Below are 23,452 nucleotides of genomic sequence, written 5' to 3'. Positions count from 1 at the left end.
TAGGTTTGATGAAGACCTTTCGAAATTTTTCATCTTGAAACGGGCCCTCAGACTTGATGCTGAAACCCCGGGATACTTCCCAGCTGCAAAAACAAAAGTACAGTGAGTTACGATAAATAAGTATATCATCAAAATCTATTAAGATAACTTACGATCCCTCACCAAAATAATTCTTGACTGATGCTCTATTTTCATCCCAGGAAAGCAATTGTGAAACAGATATTAACCCACCCTTGCTGACCATTTCCATAAGGAAAGCTAATATACATTCATTCCGAGGAGTTATAAGCTCAGGGCCTAATATATGCTGGGGTTGACAGCACCAATAAATCGGAAATTTCTCACCTAGGTGTTCATCCAAATAAAATGGAAATTCTTCGTCAACCGTTTTTACTTTTAGAAACATTTCCTTAAAATCTTTGAAAGAGGATTTGTATAACTTGAAAACAGAAAATCCAGGGGTGCTGTTCAGGTTAACCCAGAGCCCCTTCCAGACCCCTTTGGCTTGAAAAAGGCTAAAGAAAAGTTCAATTTCTGGTTTAATTTCAAGAAACTGCACCAAAACTTGAAAACATTTTAAAAATGCCCATGCATTTGGATGAATTTGAGAAGGTGCGCAATTCATCTGTTTCAATACATCACACTCAAACTTTGTGAAAGGCAGTTTAATGAAGAGTTCCTCAAGAACGCAGCTATACATAAAGAAATTTTTAAAATCTTTGCTCCTATGAAACACACGATCCATGCGATGCATGGCAGCAACTCAATTCGAAAACCAGGCCGCATAATCCTGGATAAATTCACCTCACTAACACTCCCCTTGTCAACAAAAAGAGAGGCCCTTATTTTAACATCCTCATCTACCCATTCGTAAGACTCATCATCATCAACCTTAGGCAAAACCTTCACTTTCTTCTCAACCATTTTTCCTTTTTCAAAAACCAGAAAGCAACTAAAAGGTTAAAGAGTATTTTTACTAACCTCTTTGAGTCATTCTCTTCGTATCTCTGGAACCAGCAATAGTTAAAACCACAACCTTTTGTCTCAGTAAGTGTAACTTGAATTAATTCTAAGCCATTCATTCAATAAACCATTCAGTTCCACAATAAATCCCAACCCTTCATTCAAAACCCACTTTAACGGATACAAGCTTGCTTAGGAAATTGCACCATTTTTTGATTAGATTAAACATTAAATGGCACTTATCACGACTTTTCCAATTTTTTATTAAAAAATAATAATAATAATAATCATAAAATACTGAATAAAATAAATAAAAATAATAAAAGTTTAACTTCCTTTAAATAACCAATGAGACACGTTGATCTGGGGCCCCTTATGTCGAGCTATAATTCAGATTCATAAAGCTCAACCTACCTCATTTTAAACTAGGCTAAACTTAGGAGCTGTGATATGACCGTTATACATCACTGGAAGGTTATAGCTCGGCTAATTTTCTTGTAATCGACATATTAACTTCGTCGAATTATGATTATAAATGATTTTTGTTTAAAAACGTCGGAAAGAATATTAAAACCTCTTAAATGTCGGAAAATGGTTATCCTCGTTCCCTAATTATAAAAGGGAACTATCAGATTTCAAAAGGTAAGTTATCTTTTCCCAGATAATAACTCTTCTCACAATTCTCATCAACTAACTTGATCGTCGAAATGCTTTTTGCAGGTGCTCCCCCTCCTGTTTCATTTGGTGACCAAAGCACGTCCTGATTCGGATAATTGGTCGGCCAACTCTCGCTGGGAAACAAGTTATAGCTCGGCTAAATCAGGATATAGCTCGATAGCTTGGCTAAACCAGGCAAAGAACAGGTTCTAACTTTAACTTCTAACTTTCCAATTCTTCAAACCAAATTCACCCCCACTTGGTCAACATTCTCGGTAGAAATTACTCTTCTACCGACATTTTCTTCTCCAATATTAGTCCAGACAAACAAACCACACCACTTCTTTCCATTGATATTTTAGTTAGGACACCTAAAGAATAGCTTGTTAAAATTAACCTCTGTTGTGGACCACTGAAAAACAGGACGACAGTCACACCCATACTACTGTGGAACACTCGATGTTCTACTTCGACTGAAAATTCTTGTGTTGAACTGCATGGAACTCTGGCTCCCACTTGCAATCATGATTCTAGAATAAGAAGAGTGCATAATAACGAGTAAGGAGACGAATAACCAAAAAAAATGGAAAGAAGAAGAGGAAGAAGTAAGAGAAATAATTTAGGTTATAAAAAAAAATAAGGATCAAATTAGAGCTAATCAAATTTTATGCTATATTATCTAATTGTTACTGTATTCAGTGTGACAAAAATTGGCCATGTCAGTGCTCCAATAACAGAAAAAGGGGAAAAGACTAATGCAGTACATTTTTTTCAATTTAAAAAACTAAATTAATATAATTAGGATCTCAAGAATTAAATTAATGCAATTTATCAGATATTAAAGTGGAGTTTAACTCTGTAAAACGCATATTTTCCTCTTTGAAGCACAACCAATGCACCACTAATATAGCTATTGAATCAAATTCAATTAGAAGATTAAATTTCACAAAATTAGAGCACCAACTTCACCCTAGCATAACACTAGAAATCGTCTTTATATATATGATCAGTTATCTACATAATTTCACAAACTCTTAATATTTGTTTTTTCTTAGCTTAACTGCCTTTTTGTAAAAAAAAAAAAAGAAAAGAAAAACAATTTTATTCGTAATATAATAAAAATTCAAATGAACATGAACTTGGTCAAGGGTTTCCTTTTATAATTCAACTGATATATGGCTTTTTTTAGTAAATATGAATTTATGTCAGTATGTTACTTATACTAGAAATATGTCCATTTAAATTCAAAAGAATGAACAATTTAAAAATAAATAAAAAACAAAGTTGTTAAAAAATAGTTATTTTAATAAGAGGATTATAAAACGCTAACTACTGTATTTTTCGTTTGGAGTTTTCTAAAAATGAACTATTAATAAAGATCTTTTTAAAAAGGTTTAATTATTCTATAAGTTTTTATAATTTTACTAAATTTGTAATTAGGTCTTTATACTTTTTTTTTTAATTAAGTTTCTATATTACTTTTCATTTTATAATCAGGTCTTTTCTAGTGTAAAAAATGTTAGAATTAACGGAATATTTTTTCGCAAATTGAAGGTGTTCATAATTAAAAACTTAATTAGATCTTTGACTACATATATTTTGAGAGAAATATGATGTTAATTTTAATGTTTTTGATATGAAAATAACCTAATTACAAAATTAAAAGCAATGTAAAGATTCAATTGAAAAAAAATGTATGAACTTAATTGAAAATTTGATAAATTTACGGGACCAACAAAATAATTAAATTTTTTAAAAATAATTCTTGTGAAGTGACTATTATTATTGTTATATGGAAAAAGAAATCACGAAACACGTACATAAGTATATTTATTAGATTTTAATAATACGTTATGTTAATTATATACTGTTACTATTTTTGTCTTGCAGTTTCAGTTTTCTATTCGAATTTGAATAACCATCCAAAATGGACATTTCTAAGATTAATGAAATTCATGTTTAATAACCCTTTGTTAAGGTAGGTAGAGAACACAGAGACACAGAAGAAACCAAGAAACCAAAAAGGCTAGACTTCAAACTTTCAAGTTACACCAATGTGGTGTCAAATGCGTTTCTCCCTTGAAAAAATCATATACATTAAGTATATGTGTAATGGAGAAATCACAACTTGTAGTTGAAGATTTACTCCTATAACATCTAGTATATAGTTAGTTATTCTTAGTCGTCATCTAGTGTGTGCTAGACTCTACCCATCGTATATATTAATGTAGACTTCTAATTCCTGAATTTGTCACATCACTCATCATATACTCGCACAACATCAAAGACTGGACTCATACAAATAGGACAATTTTCTCCTTTCCATTGCAACTCATTTGCACACTTGAGACAAGCACACATGTGTCCACATCTGCAAAAAAAAATTATACGCAAAATTATTATACTATATCTATATTGTCTTTGAAAATACAAAGACAAGTTTCGGCAAATAAATAAATAAATAAATAAATACCTGTAAAAAACTGCCTCAACTTTACTGTCATTGCAAATGCGACATTTGCCTTTCTTTGAGGTATTATTGTTGAGTTTCTGCTCTTCTTCTTTCTTAGCTGCAAAATCATGTTACATATAAAGCATTGCATCAGTTCCTTAATTAATTACTGAGAGAGGTGGATACATATAATATTTAACAAACACAAATGAGTTGCAATATCATAGATACTTTTATTGACATTGTTACAAACACAGGGAAAAAGTTAATCACAAACCGGAGTAAACATCCTGGTTCTTGAATTGTTGCATTTGCATCTGCATCTGCATCTGCATACTGATGCAACTGTTAATGGAGTTCCTCAGCTCAGATATTTCGCGAAAGAGTTGACCCATTTGCCCTCTCATATCATACAAGAAATCCATTTCCTACAAGTGACAACAATAACATGTCATCCATCATCAAGAAGAGATTTAACTACTAACCCTAATTCAATTAATTAATAATAACTAACTAACTATGCAAGATTGAAGACTCACAATTGAAGATGGAGTTGAGGAGGATGAAGAGAATTGGCGCCTATGCTGACAAGAACACTCCGACTGAGGAGGCGGTGGTTGAGGTTGTGATGATATATATGTAACCCTATCATACTCATCGCCGGTTAATTCACCGTCTTTGTAACTCCATGAACTCACAGGGGAAGGTGTATGAAGCGTTGGCGAAGAGTTACTTGAACAATCACTCGATTCATGATCCAAATCATGGTTAATGATACCTGTTCCCTTTCCTTCTTGATGATTATTTATCCTCTTCTCTTCTTCATTACCTCTCGCTTCCTCGTCTCTGCCACTTTCTTGAGGACTGCCACTCGAATTTAGGCGCTGTTTGAAAAACTCCATTAATCGACGGTGCCTTCTCTCTTCATAGTCATCGTCGTCACCGTCGTCACCCTGAAGTGTTCGTGATATCGATCCAGTTCGAGACATCATTAATCTATCTATCTTTTCGCGGAACTCGGCGGTTGAAAGGAATGTGGAAACTGTTTTTCTGCAAACATACACAAGGTACTTGAATGCATTAATATCATTGAATTGAAAATAGTGATGAATTTCATAGTTTAATTATGTGTACCTTTGAAGGAGATTGCGGATTTCGTCATTGTCCGAACCATAGCCAAGCATCTCCCTATACCATTCTTGACGACGTTCTTCCCAGTAGCTTCTAGGTCGAGAAATAGGACTGATCCAATCATAACTACTATCTTCATCATAGGTTTGGTCATCGATCTCTTCCTCTTCCTCTGCGATTTCATCGTAACAGTTTTCGGTACACTGCTGCTGGTTAATTCCATTCTCCTTTTCTGATGTATGATTGTGACAAGCTTCAGTAGTATTAGCAGTAGTGGGATATTTCTGTTCACTTGTCTCTACGTTATGATCAGATTTATTTGCATTTGAATCAACCATTGGTGAAGGCGTGATAGTAATTTCTTTTGTAACTTCATCATCATCATTTTGAGAATCCAATCTCTGTCCTTGGAATGTGAGATATGAACTTGAATGATCTAATTCCTTGTTATTGGAACTAGTCTGCATGATTGCGTTCTGTTTAGGTTCTGTCATGTTATTTGATACATTTCTCTGAGTCATTCCTGGATCTGAAACTATTGTTGGGGCTGGAGATTTATGCTTAATTCCTGTGCCAAATCTTTCCCTGCATTTTCATTTGAAACAATTACAATTATAGAGTTCAATTAGATCTCACGATGTTCAACAAAATATCAAAACATTTGATAAGGGATTGTCATACCTTATCTCCTTAATTGCATATCCTTGTGGTTGGTTGTTCTTGTTCATCTTAGATATTGCTGATTGATCAAAAGCTTCTGCTACTCCGCGTTGTAACAATCTTAGTTTCAGCACTGACTGCATTCATAGTAGTTCAAGAAAACAAATTGCAATGGAAAAATCATAACACTGTCCTGCTTCTTTTGCAGTAAAATCAAGTACCAAACGAACAATAAACAATGGAACGATACTCTTTTTTTGGTTTTTCAGATATACCTGAATGCGACCTCTTTGTGTGAACTTGGAAACTGGAGCCCTCAATGCAAGGTCCTTAAGCTCTCTGTAGCGATCATTCTCAAACTGCAACAACAAATCACTGAATGCGCGGCGTCCCCTAATGCGCGGGCTACCTGGGACCGGAGATACTGGAGCCTGAGCCTGAGCCTGAGCCTGGGCCTGAACCTGAGCCTGAGCCTCATTGTTGTAATGGTGGAGCCTTTTCTCCCATATCCGAACAAGAGAAGAAGCCGCGAGGTGCGAGATATCAGCTACAGATGAAGAGTCATCAGCAGGAGCACAAGATTTGGAGGACCTCAAAACAAAACTTGAACACCTTAGAGGATTCTCCTTACGTTTATCATGATGATGATTATTATGATGATGGTCCTTAACTGTTGCTGAGTGCCTTGGGCTCATCAGCGCAGACAGCGAAGAATCTTCTTTTTCATTGACTGAAACATGATTCTTTTTTAAGAAACCAAGAGTTCCAAGGTTGTTCCTAGAAACTCTTGAGACCCAAGAATCATCAAGATTGTCCTGTTCAAAGTTCTTGATGTGCTCATGGCATGCAGCACCAGGAGAAACACAACCAAATTGAAAAGGAGCAGCAAATTGAACTTGCGATGATGCCATGTTTTTGTCTTAGCCTTACCCCTTTGATCCTTATTTAAACCTTCAAACAAAGATGAAGCAAGGATCAAAAGGCTATAATAATTTGTCTCTATAAGAAAGAGAGGTAATCCATTGTAATAATAATATTGAAAGTATAGATGTATTTATTTCAATCTCTTCAGTATAAAAAATTTTTTAAAACTCTGAATGGCTTGAATCAGAGAGAACGAAGGTATTAGAGTATATAGAGTAATGGAGAATTGGTGTTTCTTCCACAACATCATATAGGGGTTAAGGGTTAAATTTAGAGCTGGGTGTAACTCATTCTTGTTTACTATGGTTATATTTAGTATGCATCACGGGGTATGAGCTAAGAGAGAGAAATTAGAGAGGAAAAAAACAAGCTTCGTTTCTAATTTGTTTGTTTTTTACTTTGATTATTGTTGTAACTTGTGCATCTTTTGCCTAAAATTAGAGGAAATGCTGGCGGACAGTTATTTGCATATATGTTGGTTTGAACTTTGAACGAACACCCTATTATTAGTTTGTCAGACTCTGTGTTTTTGAGTTTTTGGGATGGTTTGTAGGTAGGTCTATTATTTGCTTTTTTTTTTTTGGGTGAGATAAAGAGAAATAATTTTAAGGGATATGAATCATAGGATTTGTGAAAGTCTGAATAAAATAAACGTATTTTGTCTCTGTATCACCTTTTATTTTTAGTATTTTTTCTTTGTTTTAGAAACAATGCATTTGCGTAATTTTAAAGGTAAAATAATTTATTTATGTGAATTGTCCTATATATTAAACTGTCTATAATGCAAAATTTTGAGTTTTCTCTCTTAAACATTTATTATCAATTAGCTTTTTTTTGTTTTTTCTCCTTTTTTTTAATATTTTTTCCTTCTTCTACTATATATTTATAAGCTGTTTGTTTTTATTGTCCAAATAACAATTCGGTCTAAAAAGATACAAAATAGCTAAAATTTGTCTTATTTAATATTTATTAATTATAACAATAATTAATAAATATTAAATAAAATAATTTTATTCTGTTTTAGTTGATTTTTTATTATTTTTTAAATATTATTAATAATAATCTCAACATGCGTTTGTGTTTCTAAAGTAAAAAGTATTTCCTTCTCAAAATAATATTTATGTTATCTTTTGAGTTGTTCTTTTGTATTAAAAAAAAAAACAGAAAATAATCAATTTTTACATTGTTTTGAGAAATTGATAGGAAGTTGCTTCTATTAAAAGCAAAAATAGTTAAAGAAAGAAATAATAACATTGACGTTATAAATTTATCTCCATATATTTTTATAAAAAATATAAAACCACCGTACAAATTTTTATTTCTCTCTTACCTCCCTGATGTGAACTTGTGCAGAACTATTGGATTGACTCGTGTATACACAAGTATATGTGTATATTACAAAATGTGTTATATATACAAAATAAAATATTTTTAATGAAAATATCATTAAAATGATAATATAGTTAGTTTTTCTACTAAAAATTATGTAATTATGTTATTCTATACTAATAAGTCATGTATAATAAAATAATTATATTTTTTCTATTTGAAAAATAGTCATGATATGCAAAATAAATTTTGTATTCAGAATCATAATTATAGTTCTATAAAAGAAATACTTATATATTTATTATATTAAAAATTATTTTTAATAATTATATTCAAGTATAAAATATTTTTCTACTTTTAAAAAAAATACTTCTCTCAATCATCATCAAAACAAATGAGAGCAGACAAATTGCTCTCAAGACAACAGCAAAAATAGTTTTTTTTTAATAACTAACAAATAATAATTATCTAAAAGGTAAAAATTTATATGTATTGATTTCATGTAAAATTAATATTTAAAAAATATTAAATAATTTAATAAATTTTATTTAATTTTTAATTATTAATTTTACGTGAAAAATCAGATCGGATTGGATATAGCCAAAATTTCGATCCAATTCGCACTAAAATCATCGGATCTAATATTAACGGTTTTTAAGCTTAGACATTTGTAGATCGCATATCGGATATNTATGTAAATATTTATATAAAATTCATAATCTAATTCCATTAGTGTACAAATAAAATTCGATCTAATAGCTTTACGATCCAACCCATACTGAAAACAACTACCCAAAGACTTCCTCTATCTAAAATAAAGTATGTGATTTAACATAAGTAACAGTGCATTAAAATTGTTTTTTTTTTCTAATTAAAAAAAAAGGTGGTAATAATATAGTGGCCAAGAATAAGAAAGACAAAGTAAAGGGAAGTAGAGAAGAGAGTAGTGACAGAGAAAGAGAAGAAGAATGCCGCTAAGCTCGACGGCGATCGGAGCCCTATTGGGTTTGGGCACTCAGATGTACTCCAATGCCCTCCGCAAACTCCCTTACATGCGCCGTATTAACATTCTCCTCTCTCTTTTCCTCTAAAACCTTCTCTCTCTAGAAAATTCCCTTTTTCACTGACTCTGTTGTTGTTGTTGTTGTAGATCCATGGGAGCACGTGTTGGGAATGGGGCTGGGCGTTTTGTTTGTAGACCAGCTCTTCAAGTGGGAGGCCAAGGTCGAACAAGACCTCGATAAGATGCTCGAGAAGGCCAAGGCCGCTAACGAAAGACGTTATATTGGTATTTTAATCTCTTCCAATTATCATTCAATTCAATTTAGGGTTTTCCCCTCTTTTTCTTCATTCCGCCAACCTGAATTTATACACCATTTGTGTTTTCAATTTCGTTGCGTTGTTTCTTTCTCTTGATTGTATTCTCTCTTTTTTTTTTTTAATTTTAAATTATATTTGTGTTTGTTGTTTGGGTTGAATTTGTGGGAACTAGTGGCGCTGTTCCTAGGGGATTTGTAAATTGAAGTGATAATGATTGCTGTTGACTGGAAAAGGGAACACCAACTATTTCAAGGCAATGGGGTGGAGAGGGTCACAGATAGGAACCCTAAACCCCCCTTCCACAACATAATTTTTAGTCTCCTTTTGATTTATTATTTTCTCTTTTGGTTTGAGTAAATTTCCACAGTTTTGAGCTTGGGTTAGTGATTAGGTAAAGACTTCAAGGATTTGATCTCTTGAGTACTGCAACTAACCACTTTGGGGGTGTCTTAGCGGGTATGGAATGTTGAGTAAAGTCTTATTGGAATCTGGATAAAATTTTGAGATCATCCTAATGAATCAGCCTCCTGATCCTCTTGGTACCGAATGAAGAAAGTATGAAATGGTTTTTGGATTCTGTTACTCTTGAAGATGTTAAATCCTTTTAGTTAACTCATGTAGGAATTATGTTTTGTACACTACTACACTCCCGGGGAAGAAATTTTTGTTTTAGATACTCTCAGATAAAGATTACCTCAGTGCAGTGTGTCAATTTATAAAGATAGTTAAACCAAAATGAGATTATGCAAATTAAATACAAATCTAAAACTTTCATGGCTAATGCTGCATGATGTTGTTCATTATGGAACATTAGTCATCTTTGCAAAAGAATCTGATTACCCTAGGGATATAGTAGCTTGAATATTGTGGAGTTTTTCTTTCCTGGATGCAACATTAGGACACAACAGGAAAGCAAGATACTTTGAACATGTGGTTGTTTCAATCATGGAGAAAATCTGGAGAGTGGAGAATACTCTCACTGGTTTATCTAGTTCGTCTGAAGTTTTAGAGAACTGATTAATTCAGCAAGAAATTCCATTCATTTGTATTGTGTAATCAATATTCTTGTGCTTCTTATGATGTGTTCCGTGTTTCTGGATTGTCATTTCCTCACTGCATTTATTTATCTGTGGTATTACATTGCAGATGCAGATGATGATTAGTGCAACATTAAGGTTTGCTGAGTTTTTTGTGAAGAAAATGAAGAAATGTGTTGGACCTGTTCCCTTTGTTTTATGATTTCGTGTTGCTTTATTTCTAAGGCTGTTATAGCTTTTTCATGCTGGTATACCTGTTTTGAGTAGAAGGTTTGGGAAGCAGTCAAACCTGTAAGAAGGTTTCATGAATAATAAATTCAATCGGAATAACTTTCTTAGCTGTAAGGATCATAGGAACTGTGACTTCAGTATCTTTCATTGATGTTTTCATACCATATGCTACTGTGATTTGACTCTTGATGATCGTCTTGCTAACAAGTTTAAGGCACTTGATATGGATTTAAAAAGGAAAAGATTAACTGAAATAATGTTTTAAGCTGCATTAGATGTTCTACAATAATATGCTATTCCTAACTCACGTGGCTAACCCTTTTGTTTAAGCCATAGCAACCGTTAAATTCGTAATTTTTTGAAGTTTGGTTGGCTTGGTTTAAAAAATTCTGTTAGGTAGGAGTTGGTTAATGTCTTTGCTGTTGTAAACACTTGCCTTGATGTTGTTTTAACTTTTAAGAAGAAAAATTGGACCACGTCGATATTGATTAATTTGCACTTCTCTTCTTTTTTGAAGCAATTGATATAACCGATGATGTTTTTCTAGCAAAATTAATTCCATTTACTTCAATCATGCGAAGGGTATTTTGCTTTCAAAATTGATATTGGGCTGCGTAATAGAATAGTATTATGTTATGACATAATGCAAAATGTCCAATTTCCAATTTGGAATTAGCTTTTTAAATGCAACATTCTGGTTTAAGTACTAAAGTTGAGCAAAACTAAATAATTAGTAGAATTTAACGGTATGTGACCGGTTTTTGCTGGCTGTTAAATCTAGAGCCTCTAAACAATAAGGAAGGGAAAAAAAAAAAAAACAGGAAAACAAAGGGAAAAAACCCGAAGCACTAAAAGCAATGATCCAAATCCAGAGGCGTATACTCTGCATTATATTTGGAATCAAGTTTCACTTGAATTTGTACTGATCCAAATTCATCTTATCAAACTGGGCCATTCTGTTGTTGAATACATGGAGGAGAAGATCACATACTTTCCGGGAGGATGGCCTCTCCTGTGGTGTAGTTTTGGTGCACTGCAATGCTACCTCAAGCACTTGGAATGCCGCAAACTCTTCAGCAGGCAAGAGAGGTTTCAGCTCAGGATCTATCACGTCCTCGCGTGCAGCGCCATGCATATCCATGTGCATCTCCACCCATCTCACCATATCCATCTCTGCTCCAAAAGTTTCATCTGTTGGCGTTTTACCACTAACAAGCTCCATAAGCACAATTCCCATGCTGTAAACATCACTCTTTTCTGTTGCACGTAGGGAGTATGCGTACTCTGAAGCAATTCAATGCTAACAAAATAAGTGATGGAAGTTAAACATAATTGAAGCAACGCTTAAATAAGTTTTTGGTTCAATACCTGGAGCCATGTAGCCGTAAGATCCTGCAAACAGAGAATTAGACTCGGTTCTGGAGTCATAATTCTCGAAGATTGCTTTTGCAAGTCCAAAATCTCCCAAGTGTGCTTCCATTTTGGAATCTAGCAATATGTTGCTGGATTTAATATCCCTGTGAATGATCTTTGGCACACAATCATGGTGGAGGTACTCCACTCCTTGAGCTAGTCCCACTGCAATTCTGAACCTTGTCTCCCAATCAAGGCTCCTCTTCACTTTGCTGGCCATAGCTGGCTTCCCATGAAGCCAATCCCATACACTCCCATTCTCCATATACTCATATATCAACAGATTCCAAGCTGCTCCTTTGTTTGCATTATTGCCACAGTAACCTATAAGCTTCACAAGATGCCTGTGCCTTGTCCTCCCAAGTGTCTTAACTTCTCTTATGAAGCTTTTGTTCAGCAGAAAATCATCTTTCGCTGAAATCTTCTTGACAGCCACTGTATCTCCATTGGCCAATTCAGCTTTGTAGATTGTCCCTGACCCCCCTGAACCAATCTTGAATTCATCGCTTAAATTGTTTGTTGCATCCATGATATCTTCCCACCTGAAATCTCGATTTCCAGCAGGGTTGAGTTGGAACAGCGGCCTTCGCTGTGCTTGTGATGAAGAGGAGGAGTACACATAATTCGCTTCACTGTCTCTCTTGAAATGTTCTGGTTTGTTTCTGAAGAAGGCTTTGAATGCAAGTATAAATAGCGCAATTGCAACTAGAGTTGAAATGGCAGATATTACCACTACTGATGGTGCATTTAGGCCTGATTGATCTCTGCTGGAAGCATCATCACTGTTGCAGTGATCAAGAGGGCTTCCACAAAGCTGTTGGTTCCCTTCAAATGCCTCGTCCGGCCAATGAGAGAATTTCCTGTCCAATTTTCCTTGAAGGTTGTTGTAGGAGAGATCAAGCACTCCCAAGCTGCTCATGTCACCAACTTGTGGAGGGACTTCTCCAGTGAGTTGATTGTGGGAAAGATCAAGTGCTTCTAATTTTAACAGATTCCCAAGAGAAGCTGGGATTTCACCTGAGAGATTGTTGTAACTGAGGTCTAAACTGGTCTGGAGATTTTGGAGTTTTCCAATTTCTGTTGGAATCTCACCATTGAAGCTATTATTAGATAGCTGCAGCTCATAAAGCTTGCTCAACTTGCCTATTGCTGCAGGGATCGGTCCAGATAACTTATTATGGCCAAGTCTGAGAACGTTAAGGGATGCAAGATCACCAACTTCAGCTGGGAGACTAGCATTGAGAGAATTGTCATTCAGGTCAAGAACCAGCAATTTGGAACATCTGAATAAGCCTAATGGAATTGGTCCAGAAAAATTATTGAAGGAAAGGATAAGCTTCCCAAGCTGAGGCAAACTTCCAACCCAAGTTGGTATTTGGCCAGACATAAAATTATTGTGTAAATCAATGTAAGACAGTCTGTTGCATAAAGAGAGCTCATCTGGTATTGGTCCACTGAGTGCATTCCCTGAGAGGTCTAACAGTGTCAACTCATGGATCTTTCCCAGTGTCCTTGGAACTTCACCAGAAAATCTATTGTTACCTAATCCTAGCCTCTCAAGTGAGGGTGAATTTCCTAATTGGGGAGGAATTTCACCATCAAAGGCATTGTTCGTGACATCGAAGGAAAGAAACGATCTAGAGCTACACAATGCAGTCATACTACCATTCAGTCTGTTCTTAGAAAGATTCACTCTGGTCAAGTTTGCTACATTTGTGAGTTGGTGAGGGAGGTTACCTTCAAGAGAATTGTTGTAGAGCATCAACTGTTCCAATGACTTGAGGTATCCAAGTGTTGCAGGGATTCCACCTGAGAGTTGATTATCTGCTAAATCCAGAATATTCAGCTTATGACAGTTACCAAGTGTGGCAGGAATTTCACCAACAAGTCCATTCTGCCTTAGGTGAAGGAAATTCAATTCTTTCAGCCTTCCAATGGATTTTGGAATTTCACCACTGAAATGATTCCCAAAGAGATCAATCATTTGCAAGCTGGAACAGTTCCCAATCTCCATGGGTATATCCCCTGACAATTGATTATCATAAAGATACAAGATTTCCAACTCCCGAAGCATCCCAATCTCTTCAGGCAGAGGACCATGCAAATTGTTGTGGTACAATGCAAGCATCTGCAAGCTACTGAGGTTTCCAATTGAGGGAGAAACTGAACCAACCAATGTGTTGTTGTGGAGCAAGAGATCAGTTAACGAGAGCAATCCATAAATTTCAATGGGAATGGACCCATTGAGTGAGTTGTTGGACAAATCAAGTTGTTTCAGTGACTGGCATTGGCCCAATGAAGATGGAATCTCACCATGAATTCCAATATCTGACAGAAACATATGCTCCAACTTTGTTGCGTTGGAACATATGTTTGTTGGAATGACACCACTAAGATTGTTGTTGCCAGAAAGAACCAAAAAAGATAGCTCACGCATGTTCCCCAAATCTTCTGGGATTCCGCCACTGAGCTTGTTCATTGACAAGTCGAGAGTTTGAAGGTTCCCCAGTTGAGATAACGATGGTGGAATAGCACCCTCGAGTTGGTTCCCCAAGAAATTGAGGTAAACGAGTTCACTCATCTCACCGAGTTGACTCGGTATCTCCCCTGACAAGGTGTTGTTGGCGAGGTTAAGAATCTGAAGGGTCTTGAGTTGACTCAGTTCACTCGGGATTGACCCGTTGAGCTTGTTGTTAGCTGCGGTGAAGACAGTGAGGCTCGTGCAGTTTCCCAACTCGGCCGGAATCGGTCCCATTAACTCGTTGTCCTTAAGTATCAGATTCTCCATATTGCTGAGTTGGCCGAGTTGCGGTGGAATCGACCCGGTGAGTCTGCAGGTGGCCAAACCAAGGATGACCAAGTTGACGAGGTTTCCAAGAGAGGCGGGAATGATGCCCGTTAGTTCGTTGTCACCGAGTCGCATGACTCGGAGATTGGTGAGCAAGCCCAACTCAGTGGGGACATGACCTGTGAGTTGGTTAGAGAAGAGAAGCAAAGATTCCAATGAAGTGAGGTTAGAGAGATTAGGTGGAATGGGACCGTTGAGGTTGTTGGAAGAGAGATCAAGGTGGTGCAGGTTTTGTAAGAGAGCGAGTGAGTGTGATATTGACCCGGTGAGCGACGAGTCAGAAAGGTTGAGACTCACCACTTGCAATTCCGACTTAGAGTTAATGGATGATCCGCATGTTACTCCTCTCCAACTGCAATAATCTTTGTTTTCCTCTGACCAATCACTCAGAACGTTTTCTGGGTCTTGCTCGAAAGATTTCTTCACTTCCAAAAGCACTCTGAGAGTGGTTTCACTGTCCAATGATGATGAGTTTCCTATGATCATGGTGGAAGAAAACAACCACAAGAGGATCATCACAGCACTTGCAACCCTCCTCATCCTGAATCAAGCTTGCAACGTAAAAGAATAAGGGTTGTATGTGTTCTCAAGGTTTATGATGAGAGGAGGTTGATGGATGCATGGCATGCATTTGCGGAAACTAGAAAGCACTGGAATCAAGAGGAAGCTTTTAATGAAGACCACAAAGTCAAACATACAGCAGCATGGGAAATATAATGTACCAAAAAAAGAGTCCAATAAATATCGGAAACAATGCAATGGAACAGTAGTTGACTGCTGCATTAATTTTTAATAAACCATTAAATTATCAACTAATTTTGAGAACACAAAAATAGTAATAATGAAGTCAGGAAGATATGGGGTTAGAAGAAGAGGATATACAGTGGTTGGAACAGGTGAAGTGGGTTTGCTTGCAATTGCATTGCCATAAGTGTCGTAGCTCAAAAAGAAAGTGAGCAGTTCAATTTCCCTTTCTTTCCAATTCCAAATTCCAAAACTTGTTTCAAATTTGTAGCTTTTAATAATCTCTTACAAAGTCAAACAGCCTTGTCAAGTTCTCTCAACCAACGCTCACTTTTCCTTATTCAGACAAAATCAAATAATGTATAATGGGATACTACTATACGTAGTACTGTTTTCTTGTCAATCATTTTTGGTGAGTTACCAAATCGGTGTGTCCTTATGCAGGGGTTCGTCTTTTTAATTGGTTGCACGTAATACGTAACCCATTTTGCCTACTCCAAAACCTCTGCTTTTTTTCTGTTTTTGCGACTCAATAATGTTACTCTTGTCCAAATTAATCATAAAGATATTGTTCATTAATGTTTCTTATACTCTTTTGCTTTGTTCATGTCTGTCACTCCATGCCAATCCAAAAGCTTACGAGGAATTTTTAAATTTGGTTTGGTTTCATAAGTCAAACGACATTTGTTTCTTTAATCAATCAGGATAGCTAGAGTGTGAACTTTCATTATTCCGGTTTAATTTTTTGGCTTAAATGATGGTTCAGAATACCAAGAATACAAGAAGATTCTCAGGATTTAATAGTTTTGGTAAAATATTTTTTTTTTCTCTGAAATTCAATAAAAATTTTAAAAATATTCTTAAGTTTTATTTTGTTTCAATTTTGTTTTAGAAATTTTTTATTTACATCAAATATACTTCTGACGTTTAATTTTTTAAAAAATTTAAGACCAATTCAACAATAATTCAAAAGAACAACCCTCAATTCAAGCAAATTAAGCATAATTTTCATGTATTATTGTTAGATTGATCTTAAATTTTTTGAAAGTTTAGTAATTGAAACAAAATAAAACTTAGGTGTATTTTTAAAATTTTTGCCAAATTTCAGAAACAAAAAGTATACTTTACCCTTCAATTAGCTACCAATGTTTAAAAATATAAAATAAAATATATTATTGAATTATTATATTAAAAGAATTAAATTAATTATTAAAAATGGTGCCTAAAAATAATAAAGTCGGATGATTTTTTAATATTTTTTTCAGATTAATTAAACTTTGGAATATTAATATAACTTGATTATTCACATAAAAATATCTTTAAAAATATTAAAAAATCAGTAAAATTTATTATTTTTAATTAATATTTATTTATTAATATTTAAAAATATAAATTAAAAATATATTATTAGATTACTAAAAATAATAAATTAGACGGTTGTCTACAAATATTGACTAAAAATAATAAATTATACTCACAAACTAGTGCATTAATAATAATTTGGAAACATGTATTCACCATTCAGGGAGAATGGTACGATTGGAATTGGAAGAACTAATATTTAACCATATATAACAAATAGTCTAAACAAATTAAAAGATTTGAAATTTGAAAAGATTAAACTACAATGACAAAAGCTTAAGGAGTATGAATTAGGGTAACAACCAAACAGGAGGACAAAAGAACTTCACTTCTAACAATACTCTCTGGAAACTTCCATGGTCCAAGTCGAAGATGCCAACATACAGTCATCTTTAATATAATACATAATCAACCATCTTTTCTAACCAAATTGGATTGGAATTTCGAATGGTGGTATTGTTACTATATACGTGTATAGTGAAACCGTGTTTTACTTGAAATGGAACATAATTGATCTTTCTATGGGTGGTATAGCTAACATGATCAGTATTGTGATGACACACATTAACTGCTAATTACGAATCCGCAGCAAAGAGAGTTGAAGTATGGAACATTGTTTCATATCAGTTTTTATACCCTGTGTTTAGGGGTGTTCATGGATCGAATCCGATTCGCATATCCGTGGTGTTTATCCGAATCCGATCCGAAAATTGCGGATATGGATCCGATCCGCAAGCCTTTCGGATCGGATCCGCACACTAATCGGATCGGATTGTGGATTTTGTGTTGGTATCCGCATATCCGATCCGCATATCCGTGTATCCGCAAAATTAAAGAAATAAATAAATAAATATTCTTTTTATGTTTTATTTCAATTGATAATTATCATATATGTTATATTATTTTAATTTATTATTTAAAAAAATTATGTTTAATATTATTTTAAGAGTAAACATATTTAAAAGAATCGAAAAAATGAATTTTATTGATATTTTTTTAATAAAAATAAGCCTTTAAAAATATTTTTGTGTTTTGTGGATATATCCGATATCCGATCCAATCCGATCCGCAAATGTGCGGATCGGATCGGATCGGATCCAACCTTAAAAGTTGCGGATATTGGATCCGATCCGATCCGATAGTTTTAATGCTGATCGGATCGAATTTTTTGTTATATTCGATCCGATCTGATCTGCGGACACCCCTAGACATGACACCCCTACCTGTGTTTCAGCGTATGCTTATTATTAATTATTGCGTTCAATTAAATATCTTAATTGTAAAGTAGTATATTTTGTCTTTTTCTGTGGCATGGTTTAACGTCCTTTCAGCATTTCACAAGAAATTGGATGGGTGGTTTGGCTTGTTTTCGTATAATCATGGCAGTGGAATATACATTTTGGTTGGTCATAGAACACATGATTTTCTCGCCCCAAATCAAAATATTCTCCTGTGACTAGAAATTGATTTTTGTTGCATCATTTAATGGATTATATTTATGGGTCATGGGTGGATAGTTTTATGAATTTAAACATTATTGGTGTCACATATTAAGGAGAAAAATATTATACAAGGTAATGTTAAAAAAATTTTTACACGCAATTTGACTAATAATGCATGAGAACATAAATAAAATATTATTGCAATTTTGCATATTATTACATGACTTATGATCGATTCAATATAAACCAGCCGTACGTTTTAGATGCTTATCCAAGAGAATATGACAAATCCTTTCTTAAAATAAGCAATCAGAATATGATACACTATTGAAAGTTTGTTCACATAATAATATACAAACTAATTTATTGGAAATAATTTGACCCTCCTTATTAAATATATAATTAAAAAAATATCTCAATATTTTATCCAAAATAAAGCTGGGTATTATCATCTCACCTACCAAAAGAGAACCTCATTCGCATAGCTTAATTGTGATAATACAGTAACATTATTTTAAAAATACAATATTGGTTTTAACTTGCATCGCGTAAATTAATTAAAAACGTTTTGTTATTTTGGTCATGGAAACGTTTTTGTTAAGAAGTTTTTCACAGAGAAAAGGAGTCATTTTGGTCCAACAGAGAGAGGATTTTTGTTTCCCCTTCGTATGGTGTTTGGTCACAAAAGCGTTCTTAAATTGGGCTCTAATTAGCGATCTTGGTTATGATGTTCATTTTGCTTCTCTTTTAAGCCTTTTATGATTATGTTTTTTTCTGGTATTTTATGATTGTATTTTCGTGAAATAAGGTTTTATTAATTAATGGGCCTTTTGGTCCTGTGTTTAACTTTTTTTAGATCCTGATAACACTTTGGTGTATCACTTAGTTATTGGATTAAAATATATAGAATATACATTTAATTAAGTTTCTAAGAATTAAGAAATTTCGCATCAGAATGTTTTTATTTTTGATAGATGGTGGTAATTTTTTTTACTCTTATTTTACTCTTTTTTAAACTCTTAGTCTTTCGATCACAGTTAGGGGTAGAAACAGGTCAGGTCAGACCAGACTTTACTCTTAACAGGCCAGATTTGTAATAGAGTATATTGGCCTTAGTCTGGCCTGTAGCCTGGTATAGGTTTTTTAATGAGTACTAAGCTTGGCCTGTTGTTAAATCTGACTTGGCCTGAAGCCTGTCAATATACCTATTTTTTTAATAACAATTAAATTAAATTTAAGATATAATTTAATTTTAAAATTATAAAATATAAAATAATAAATTTATGAATAATATTGATACAAAATACACATATATAATTAAAGAGACAAATGGTTGAGTGGATAAAGGTATTATTATAAAATAGAAGATCCAAGTTCAAATCCTTCTAATAGCATTTTTACTAGTGTAATAAAACTCTCTATATATATTTGTAGGCTCAGGCGGCCGCCTGGCCTATTTCCACCACCCCACCCAATTCTTTTGTACTTCCTTATGAAAACACTTTTATTTTATATTAATAAAATAATATTTATCTTTAAAAAAAAAAAGAAATTTCGCATCGGAATGTTTTTATTTTTGAATTTTACAAAAATAAGATATATAAGTTTTTTTTGTCACACTTTTAAAAACTTATTTGTTCAAGTAAAAACAATAAATATGGTTAAGATAACACTTATATGTCTTACTTTTATAAAGTTTAAAAACATCAATTTTATTTTATTTTTTTAAAAACAAAAATATCCAATGTGAAATTTGTTAGGAATCTATTTGAATATATACCAAATATATGATACGTGGGTGACGTATTATCAATATGCTAAACATATTGTCCCGCCTCTAAAATTTAAAAAGAGTTATGTAATGTGTATACCAAAATCAATTACTAAAATCAGTATCAATATAAAATACATGCTGAATTACAAATATACAATAAAAATAAATTAAATTACACATATATTTATATATAAATATTAATTTTAGTGGTTGATTTTCATGTAAAGATAACATTTTTTATTTAGAAAATACAGTAAAATTTAATAACGGAGTGTTACACCAAAATGTCCAAACAAATTAGCTTTGATGGTATCTACTTAAACAAAAAAAATCTCATTAGTCACTTATTTAATTTGTTATAGTCGTCTTCTTTCTGTGATATAAACCTCCATGCATATCTAAGTTACCACAAGAGAGAACGTGTCCAACCATTCCCGCTTCTCATTGCTCATTCTTTTGCTCCTGTAAACCATTTCAGCCTCATCAGTACATGATCATGATGATGATGATAATGAACCATTCAATTTATACCTCATTGGATGACACCAACTTGGATAATCTCCTTTCCTTTGGTGCTACCAAAACCTGTCCACAATTTGAGTCCATCCTCCACAACAAGCTCAAGCAATTAGCTGCATGCAGCTCTCAAGAGGTTGCATTTTCATGATTGTTCTGTCAGGGTAAATACTAAAACAATATAGTATCTTAATACAACTGGGAGAGTACATCATAACTAAATAAGGTAATCATTTATTTGGGACATGATGGAAGTGAGAGGAATGAGAGGGTTTGAAGTGATTGATGATATAAAGGAAGAGTTGGAGATGCATTTTCCCAAGACAGTGTCATGTGCAGACTTCTTGACAGATGCATCAATGGAAATGCCACTGTTCAATTGGTCAGTTCCCTATGGAAGCAAACATGCATGGAATCTTCTTCATTGCCACTGAACCTGATCAATTGGTTCCCATGACCCATGAAAACATTACTTCCTTGCTTGAGTTTCTCCAATCCAAAGGCATCAATGTCCTTGACTTATTATTAACTAAATCAAAACTTTGTTACTTACACTTATATATCTATTTGAAACTACATATCAACTCTCTTTGTGATTTAGACAAAATTATACTCAATACTTATGTAATTTGTAAAATATAAAATATAATAATAAGAGAAGTTAGTATAAATATTCTGATCCTAGGACTTCTCCCATTGTTTCTGCACTAGCTTCTGTACCCTACATCTTCAAGCACCAGTTGGAGTTCTCAATGGCCAGGATGAAGGGGTCAATGGTTACTGATTGATGATTCTCTGTTATGCTTTAAGCAAACTCTTTACTTTGTACTTGTGGTCTTGTTAATCATACTTATTATTCTTTCATGTAAATTAGTGATTGAAATTGTTGCATCAAAATGTTATGCTTCTCCTCCTCTTGCTGTAGCAGTTATGACTTCAGAAAATACAAACTGTGTGAATGAGTGACAGGTTGAGAAATAAATAAATAAAAAAAAACGTTATGCAAGTGAAGTGTGAATTAAGAAGTAAAGTGGAATATAGTTCATTTTATTCAATGGCATAAAAACAAGTTAAAAAGTAGAGTGTGAATTAAGGAATATCTCTCTTTTTATTTTAAATATAAAGTCAAAATAACACATTTCCATGGTGAAAAAGCTGTGAATATATGGTCCCAACATCCTAAATTGGTGGTGCATTGTTTCTAGGATGTGCCTTCTTGGTACTGCTTAATGTAGATACCATTTTCCAATTATCAGAAAGAAGCTAAATATGTCCATGCTGATCTTGTCATCAATCCCTCCTTTCCTTTTTCATACACTTAAATACATAACTGAACCTTTTTCTTCATTTATATAAACCACAACATCTTCCCCACAACACTTAATTCACTTTCTCTTTTTATTTGTCACCTTGAGCTCCAAAAAGATTCACCAATCTTTGATGATTTTTTTTTAATTATAAGACAGTTCTCTTCTTTTTTGCATGGCTTGTGATGCAACATATCCTTCTTCTTCCTTGTCCACTTGCATGATCTTCTTCTTCTTCTCTTTGCTCTTGGTTTCTCACTTCACTATGGCCATGTTAGAACACAGCTTCCCTACTCCTTTGAGTTCTAACCAAGAGGGTGCTAAGGAGAACACCATGGTAGCTGCTTCAGCAAGAGAAGATGGTAGAAGTAGTACACAGAGTTCTAGTAAGGTCATGGCTCTAAGAGAAAGTGGCAAAGGCCTTCAAGTGCAGGGTCCAAGGGAAGGGCGCCGGCGAGCTCCACGGCCGCCATTGCGACGGCGAAACAGGTTCTTCAATGTCAGTGAACATGAAGTTCCCAGTGGTCCAAACCCCATTTCAAATAAGTAAATTCAGTGACAGAAGAACGAAGAAACAGAAAATTATAATATTAGCTTCTAGAGTGGTTTATGGCTTATTGGCTTCAGGTTTTATATTTATTTTTTCTCCTTCCTTTTTTGTTTTTGTTTTTGTTTATATGGTTTGGGGTGAGTTTAACAAGTGTCTTGAGATAAAAGTATAAAGAGATTGAAACAGAGATACAACACTGAAGCTATGTCTTTGTTTTTATTTATTTTTCTCTTTTAGTTATTTTTCAAATAGATTTAGATCTCTTTATATCTCTGTATTTCTATCATAAAACAGTTTCTAAACTATGCATAACGAGTAATTTGGACTTTTAAAGCTTTAGAGAAGTTTGATATCAGTGAAGACTGTGTTATCTTCACATTGTAGTTCACAAATTGCTGATTATAGCATGAGCATGATCATGATCATGTACCAATCATTTAAACATGAGAGCATATATGAGGTTCAATACTATTTGTCATAATTATGTTGTGCTATGTTATTGGATAAAAAGTAATAAGGAAATGAAGGAACATGATTATTCAAATTTGCAACATGAACGTTTTTGGTTGCTTTTGTTATTGGAGTTGAAGAAAAAGGAGCAAGAAACCTCCCACAAACACCATTGTTTTGCGTGAAAAAGGTTCATAAGGATTTGGTATCCAAGGCATTAGTAGTGTCAATAATCATAATAGTAACCAATTTTCCCTTAACATCCCAAACCACATTCATCATTTCTCTCTGGATATCCCAATAGTACCCTTTGTCCCTTTCCTTTAAAAATGAAGCAAAACC

General features: G+C 33.9%; 3 protein-coding genes and 1 pseudogene across 4 annotated transcripts; 2 read left to right on the top strand and 2 right to left on the bottom strand.

Moving 5' to 3' along the window:
• Nucleotides 1-3,825: 3,825 nt before the first annotated feature.
• Nucleotides 3,826-6,774, bottom strand: LOC107481960 (uncharacterized). Its single transcript, XM_052258559.1, has 7 exons — nt 6,139-6,774; nt 5,885-6,000; nt 5,207-5,788; nt 4,591-5,122; nt 4,350-4,500; nt 4,094-4,190; nt 3,826-3,991 (listed from the first exon to the last, which is right to left on the bottom strand). The coding sequence occupies exons 1-7, from the start codon at nt 6,772-6,774 to the stop codon at nt 3,877-3,879; spliced, it is 2,229 nt and encodes a 742-aa protein (XP_052114519.1). The 3' UTR covers nt 3,826-3,876.
• A 2,232-nt stretch (nt 6,775-9,006) lies between these two features.
• On the top strand, nt 9,007-10,868 carry LOC107482077 (uncharacterized). Its single transcript, XM_016102469.3, has 3 exons — nt 9,007-9,175; nt 9,267-9,404; nt 10,583-10,868. Exons 1-3 carry the CDS (start codon nt 9,085-9,087, stop codon nt 10,597-10,599), a joined length of 246 nt encoding a protein of 81 aa, XP_015957955.1. The 5' UTR covers nt 9,007-9,084; the 3' UTR covers nt 10,600-10,868.
• Nucleotides 10,869-11,355: 487 nt separating this feature from the next.
• LOC107482078 (LRR receptor-like serine/threonine-protein kinase GSO1) lies at nt 11,356-15,979 on the bottom strand. 2 transcript variants are annotated; one of them, XM_052259262.1, is made up of 3 exons: nt 15,848-15,977; nt 12,073-15,615; nt 11,356-11,988 (listed from the first exon to the last, which is right to left on the bottom strand). In XM_052259262.1, the coding sequence occupies exons 2-3, from the start codon at nt 15,503-15,505 to the stop codon at nt 11,612-11,614; spliced, it is 3,810 nt and encodes a 1,269-aa protein (XP_052115222.1). In that variant the 5' UTR covers nt 15,506-15,615; nt 15,848-15,977; the 3' UTR covers nt 11,356-11,611. The 2 variants fall into 2 exon arrangements, with proteins under 2 accessions (XP_052115222.1, XP_015957956.1); XM_016102470.3 differs by having other exon boundaries at nt 12,073-15,979.
• Nucleotides 15,980-20,798: 4,819 nt separating this feature from the next.
• LOC110278805 (peroxidase 7-like) lies at nt 20,799-21,769 on the top strand (annotated as a pseudogene).
• The last annotated feature ends 1,683 nt before the right edge of the window (nt 21,770-23,452 follow it).

Source organism: Arachis duranensis, chromosome 3, assembly GCF_000817695.3.
Source record: "Arachis duranensis cultivar V14167 chromosome 3, aradu.V14167.gnm2.J7QH, whole genome shotgun sequence".
In the NCBI taxonomy this organism is placed as follows: Eukaryota; Viridiplantae; Streptophyta; class Magnoliopsida; order Fabales; family Fabaceae; genus Arachis; species Arachis duranensis.
This window is presented reverse-complemented; position numbering and strand designations above follow the sequence as displayed.